Source organism: Bison bison, unplaced genomic scaffold, assembly GCF_000754665.1.
Source record: "Bison bison bison isolate TAMUID 2011002044 unplaced genomic scaffold, Bison_UMD1.0 scf7180017864518, whole genome shotgun sequence".
Classification (NCBI taxonomy): Eukaryota; Metazoa; Chordata; class Mammalia; order Artiodactyla; family Bovidae; genus Bison; species Bison bison.
The window spans coordinates 7,555,558-7,562,678 of NW_011495071.1; the positions used below are offsets into that span (position 1 = coordinate 7,555,558).

A 7,121-nucleotide genomic window follows, 5' to 3' on the forward strand; every position below is an offset into this window, starting at 1 on the left:
TGTGCTTAGTTGCTCAATCGTATCTACTCTTTGCAACCCCATGGACTGTGGTCCCCCAGGCTCCCCTGTCCATGGGATTCTCCAGGCAAGAATACTGGAGTGGGTTGCCATTTCCTTCTCCAGGGGATCTTCCTGACCCAGGGATCGAACCCAGTCTCTTGAATTACAGATAGTTTATTTACCATCTGAGCCACCAGGGGTGGCTATTCATTATAGAAGTGTTTATTGTAACATGTTATGGAACAAGACTGAGCTAGGTCCTTCAAAGGATGGTTTTTACATAAAAACCCATGTTCTTCCTTGGATTGGGTTACTCCAGCTTGATCCACCTAGTACTTGGGCTCTGCAAAGAAAAGACAGCCCAGGGCATGGGTGATGGGGGCTTTTATAGGGCAAGGCTGAGTGACATCCTGTGTATTTGATCCTTTTTTTAATCAGAAATCAAATGCCTGTGAGCCTTGCCACCCTACTGCCAATAGCAATTCTCACTCGCCTACCCCTCTCTGACCTTACATGGAAAAAAGAGCAAGGTTCCTCTTTGAGAAGTTTTCCCAGACAAGAGAACTTGTGTGAACCACGGGTAGGAAGGCCTTATAATACAACCATCAAATACATATATGCAAATACATCTAAAAAGTGAAAGTCACTCAGTTTTGTCCAATTCTTTGCGACCCTATGGACTACACAGTCCAGGAAATTCTCCAAGCCAGAATACTGGAGTGGGTAGCCTTTCCCTTCTCCAGGGGACCTTCCCAACTCAGGGATTGATCCCAGGTCTCCCACATTGCACAGATTCTTTACCAGCTGAGCTACAGGGGAAGCCCAAAAGTGGAAGGGGAGCTATTAATAATTATGCCAGGGCAAAAGTCAAAATGGAGATTATTCCCAGGACATCTGGTCACCCTGCTGCTGCTGCTGCTAAGTCGCTTCAGTCGTGTCCGACTCTGTGTGACCCCATAGACGGCAGCCCACCAGGCTCCCCATCCCTGGGATTCTCCAGGCAAGAACACTGGAGTGGGTTGCCATTTCCTTCTCCAATGCATGCAAGTGAAAAGTGAAAGTGAAGTCTCTCAGTCATGTCCAACCCTCAGCGACCCCATGGACTTCAGCCTACCAGGCTCCTCCATCCATGGGATTTTCCAGGCAAGAGTACTGGAGTGGGGTGCCATTGCCTTCTCCTGGTCACCCTAGCTCCTGTCAGAATGAGACTCAATCAGACAAAGCCAAAAGGAGGAACTCCTCTTGAGGTGGAAAGGTTTGGTGTTCTGTGAGGCTCCCCGGTTCCCAGGAGGGTTTGGACCACCAGTTTGGGCTGGTCACATGATAAATTCTTTGGGAGATGAGCCAGATGAGCCCCTGCCCTGAGCTGACCCGGGTTCCTTCCCTCCCAGTCCGCCTCTCCAGGGACCGATCCACCCTGCAGGTGCTGAACCCCGCCACGAAGAACTGGGCCTCCACCTGTTTTGACAGCTTCACAGAAGCTCTGGCCAAGACCGCCTGTCGGCAGATGGGCTATAACAGGTACCCAGCCCAAGGTCCGGTGGCTGTCACCTCACCCCATGACCTCTCTCCCTCTCTTCCTTCCCTCCTCTTTTCCCCTTTCCCTCTTTCCTTCCTCCTTCCTCTCTCTTTCCTAAAAATTGTAGGTATTGGAGTCAGACAACTGCTTTTGAAACACTTTTCCTTACAAGCAGCATGAAGTTAAATCTTGTAAGGCTCAGTTTGTTGAAGAGTTAATGGAGATATGTGTGTGTGGTGGGGGGAGGTGGTGAGGCTTCCCTGGTGGTCCAGTGGCTAAGATTCTGTGCTCCCAATGCAAAGGCCCAGGTCTGACCTCTCGTGGGTGAACTAGACCCTGCATGCCATAATGAAGACTGAAGATCCTGCGTGCCACAGCTGAGACCTGGTTGTTGTTTAGTGGCTCAGTCATGTCCGACCCTTTTGTGACCCCCATGGATAGCCCACCAGGCTCCTTTGTCCATGGGATTTCCTAGGCAAGAACTCTGGAGTGGGTTGCCATTTCCTCCTCCAGGGGATATTCCCAACTCAGGGATCGAACCCATGTCTCCTGCATTGGCAGGCAGATTGTTTTACCACTGAGCCACCTGGGAAGCCTACAGACAAATTAATTAATTAATTTTAAAAAAGAATTAATGGGAGAAGCAATGCCAACCTCATAGGATGGTTATGAGAGAGAGAATATCTGCCCTCAAAAGAAAAAAAAGAAAAAAGAATATCTGCCCCCCCATCCCCCCTCACCCCCATCCCCACCCCCACACACAGTTCAGGCTCCTTATAATCCCCTCCTTTCCTTTACTCCTCAACCCTCATTTCTTCTTGGTTTGGCAAGCTGCCATCCCTGCCCCAGAATACAAAAAAAATCTTATTTATTTATTCAAAGTCCTATTGGTTAAAATTTAGTTTAAATGAACCTGATCTCACTGGGGTTTCATGGGCAATCTCAGCTCTCAGCAAATTTCAAAGGCAGTTTTAAATCTTTAGTGGATGAAAAAATATACAGTTTTAAGAAGGGTAATTAACATTGCATATTTATATTCATTTGATCTTGGCAAAAACCAAAATGGTAGTTACTATTCTATCTGTTCTATAAGTAGGTTCAAAGAAGGTGAATAACTTGATCGGATAGTAGCTGGGAGCAAGAGGGCTGGAATGTGTGCCCAAGACCCCCTAATTCCTGGGTGTCAGAATTATATCTGTTTCTAGGTTGGGTAATTCTCTCTTTTGTGGAGGTTTCATCTATAAAGGGAGGAGAGGGGAGACAGTTGATCACTCAGAGCCTAACTGGAGAGGATAAAAAAGGACCCATGCATTCAGCTGCACAGGGGGTGATCTCTTCCTGGCAGGCCCCAAATTATAGGATTCTAAGAAACTGGACCCAGAGACTAGGTGTAAATGATACATCCTAGGCAGACATAGTCCATCAATCAATCACAGAATCCTCTTCCATCAAATCCTAGAGCAGCCTCAAGCTCATTTTTCAGTAAGTACTCTAGACAGACATCACCGATCCATCAGAACTATTTGCGTCTTCTGCTCTCTGGTTGTCAGGTTTCTCCTGCTCTCTGCCCTCCACAGTGTGCAACTTGCAGTACCCTCTGGAAAGGACACCCTGCCCCCTTCATTTCCAAGGAGAGCTAGGAAGGCAAGCCCTGCCCCTGCGTCACCCCTCCCCCAACAGCAACCCCAGCCTGGCCTCCTGGCTGCAGCACCCCCCTCCTACTGCAGGCCAGCCAACTGCAGTGTCAGCTGTACTAGCAGAGCAGGCTGCAGCCTGATTATGAAACCAGGATGTCTCCAGGGGTTCTTAAGGTAAAAGGCTCCTAGATTTTCTGTCCTTCTAAGCTCTTTAAGGCATCAAGCCATCTAGCTCTTGGGCTCTGCAAGATCAAAGCTGATCAGAATTATTCATCATGATGTAACTGGTGAATAGAGGCTAACTCTCCTGGGAATGTCCACTTCCACCATGATCCTTCTTTTTGTATCTCAGATTTCCCTGGCTAGGAGGGCCTTCTTGTCCCAGGACCACAAAACTCTAGATGCCTCAAGATGGGAAGGACTCTGAAGATCATCTGGTCTACCCATCATTAATAGAGGGGGAAACTGAGGCTTAGAGAGACCCAGGGAGAAAATGTGACCTGCCAAGGGTCACAAATCAAGCTAGTGTCAGAGCCAGGACAAGAATCTCAGGCTTGAGGGCTCTCAGCACAAAACCCAGCACTGCTAGACTTCAGCCTTTCAGGTGCCATGGCTGGGTCATCCAAGTAGTGCCAGATTCCTGGGTGGGCATGTGAGAGTGTGCCAGTCAGCCAGTGTCTTGGGTTGACCCAAACCTGCATACAGAGCTTACGCTAGCATGACTGGTATAAAGGATAGGCAAGGACAGGAGAGATGGAAAAGAGGTACATTCAGTACAGCAACAATCAGAAAGATGAGATTAATCAGGGAAGACTTCTTGGAGGAGGGAAGACTTATACTCAAGGTCTGAAAGAAAACAAACATGGATTTGTGGAGAGAAAGAGAGATAGTGATCCAAATGAGAGAGATGTTTGTCTGAATGCACGTGAAGCCTGATCTTGGCCTGTCCCACCTTCAAAGGGACCATAAATGTACCCCACTACCATGTTCAGACCAGATGCCTCGTTTGGAGAACCAAATGTCCACATCTAGTTCCCTCCAAGGTAGGGATGGGTGCTAACTTGTTTCCTCTGCCTCCTTGTGAACCAGGAGAAACAGCTGGGACATTTGGAATAAGGACAGAGCTGGCAGTTACAAAAGAGCGTCCATAGGATTTCTTCAGAGCTCTGGGCTCTGAACCAGTCTTCCCTGCCCAAGAAAGCAAGTCCACATCAGCGCTGTGCTCAGGGCTGAGTCCTGGATGTCAAGAAACATCCCTTGTCCTCTAGCAAAGCAGGCACTACCCTCGCTTACCACCTCCACTCCCCTGCCACACCCCACCCAGCACCCTCCGCTGCCCCCTCTCCTGGGAGTAGGGGCTACTCCCACCATCTTGGTCTGAGCTCCTGCCTCAGCTCACATCTCTCGCTCTCTCCCTTTCCCTCCCAACACTAGCAGCAAACCCACCTTCAGAGCTGTGGACGTTGGCCCAGCCCAAGATCTGGACATTGTCAAAGTCACAGAGAACCTGCAGGAGCTTCAGGTGCAAAACTCAAGTGGGTAAGTGAGAGGACGCCTCTGGCCCAGAAAGCTCAGCCACGCTCGCTGTCGTTGGGATTGCAGCCAGACTGCCCTGAACGGATGCAGCAAGGGGAACATAAGCCAGACAACAAGAACTCCTGGCCAGGCAGACAGTCCGATATCAAAAGCTAGAGCATCACATTTCTGAGCGGTTTTCTGTGTTGACTCTTTGGCTTAATACAAGGGGCAGCTGGACAAAGTGTGCTGTCCACACGCTGGCGGCCTTTCATCAGTCAAAGAAGAAAACCAAATTGGTTTCCTATGGCCTTATGCTCTCTTTGAGCCCCAGAGGCAGGATTCCAAAGGCCACTTTGTCCTTCCTGCCACTCACCCAGGCCAGAGTAGTACCCCCCTCTGCATTTCTAACTCTCCAGGGGAGCAGCTGTGTGGCCGCTGTCCTGTTCTCATGCCCACCACCCGTGCCAGAGCCCGGCATCTACAGGAACACTGTCACCCCACAGAGAGAATGATGTCTCCTTAGGATGCAAGGAGGTTGCTGAGAGCTGCTTATTCATCAAAGAGTAAATCTTGAAAAGGAGAGGACTAGGAGCAGAATGATTGTTTGCCTGGAGTTTCACTAAAATCCCATTCCTCTTCTGTTTGAAGAACCTGCAGTGCCGCAGACACTGGTCCAGCCTCTGCTCTCTTCCATCTCAGGCTGCCAAGAGCCCCAGGGTGGGCTGTGACTCAGGCAGGGCCCAGCACATAGCAGATGCTTATCAGTAGGGGTGTGGAATCCAACTGCATTCAGTCGCACTGAATTGGGTGGAAGTACGGTGTCTATATGGGGCTTCCCTGGTGGCTCAACTGGTAAAGAATCCACCTGCAAGGCAGGAGACCCTGGTGAGTTTCCTGGGTTGGGAAAATCCCATGGAGAAAGGATAGGCTACCCACTCCAGTATTCTTGGGCTTCTCTGGTGGCTCAGACAGTAAAGAATCCACCTGCAATGCAGGAGACTTGTGTTCGATCCCTAGGTTGGGAAGATCCCCTGGAGGAGGGCATGGCAACCCACCTCAGTGTTCTTGCCTGGAGAATCTGATGGACAGAGGAGGCTGGAAGGCTATAGACCATGGGGTCAGAGTCAGACACGATTGAACAGCTAAGTACAGCACAGCACGGTGTCTGTACAGCCCCCACCCAGCAAGGCTTCATATTTCCCAGGTGCTGGGAGGGGACTGGAGTCAATAGTGCCAGGAGACCCGAGTCCCTGCCCCCCAGCCAAAAGACAAGCAAAAGCCACAGGATGCCTGTGTCTCCTTTCCAGCCCCTGTCTCTCAGGTTCCCTGGTTTCCCTGCAGTGCCTTGGTGAGTACGCCCCATCTCTGAGGGTTTGGGTCCTGGGCCAGCAATAAGCAGGAAAGAAGACCTTCATCCTCATTCTTAAATCACTCAGACTCCAAGTGTCACTCTATTCTGTCCAGACATTACTCCCTGGACCTTGGGCTTGTAGGTGAACACTCCTTCAAGTAGTTGATGTTAAGAACTCCCTCCCACTGCCCACCCATATCTCCACACTTGTTGTGGGCAGAGATCCAAGAGAGAGTAGGAAAACCAGAGCCTCTACCCGCTCTCACCCCTGGCCAGGGCCCACGTAATCTCATCTGCTCATTCCGTTTAGCAAAGATTCATGGAACAGTTAAGATGCGTCATCACTGTCAGATGCTAGCTGGAAGTAGAAGATACCAGACAAGCAAGAGAATTGGCCTCTGTCCTCAGGAGCTAATGGCTGACCAAAGGGAGAGGTGTGAGGCCACATGGAGGAAGTGCCAAACTGACCAGTAGTCCTGACTAACATGCTCCAGAGTGATGGCATGGGGCCGGGAGGGCAGGGGGGACATCAGGAGATCTGGACAGCACCTGTCCCACTGGCTTCCAGTGTGACCTTGGGTAATTCACTTGATCTCTCGGAAGTTCATCTTCCCAAGAAGCCCTTTAGTCCAACAGCCCAACAGAATCCTGGGAGAGCCCCTAGTTCTGAGAGAAGATCAGAAGGAAAAACAAGCTCTGAGGTCCCACTCATCCCACCAGCCTCGTGGGAGAACCAGGCTGAGCCTGGCAGATGGCCAGAAACTGGATCGCCTGAGAGGAGGAAGGTCATCCTCGCTGCCTTTGCAGTTGAGCAGTGAGGATGCATCCCTGCAGCTTAGTAGTGTGTGTGCATGGAACAACGGACTGGTTCCAAACTGGGAAAGGAGTAATTCAAGGCTGTATATTGTCACCCTTCTTATTTAACTTCTATGCAGAGTACATCATGAGAAACGCTGGGCTGGATGAAGCACAAGCTAGAATCAAGATTGCCAGGAGAAATATCAATCACCTCAGATACGCAGATGACACCACCCTTATGGCAGAAAGTGAAGAGGAACTGAAGAGCCTTTTGATGAAAGTGAAAGAGGGGAGTGAA

At 50.1% G+C, this 7,121-nt stretch overlaps 1 protein-coding gene across 1 annotated transcript in view; it reads left to right on the plus strand.

Moving 5' to 3' along the window:
- Nucleotides 1-7,121, plus strand: part of TMPRSS4 (transmembrane protease, serine 4) — a 51,333-nt gene that overhangs the window by 9,328 nt on the left and 34,884 nt on the right. Inside the window, exons 6-8 of the mRNA XM_010830645.1 lie at nucleotides 1,392-1,521; nucleotides 4,594-4,695; nucleotides 5,982-6,022. Coding sequence (XP_010828947.1) covers nucleotides 1,392-1,521; nucleotides 4,594-4,695; nucleotides 5,982-6,022 — 273 coding nt within the window. The remainder of the gene's footprint in view (nucleotides 1-1,391; nucleotides 1,522-4,593; nucleotides 4,696-5,981; nucleotides 6,023-7,121) is intronic.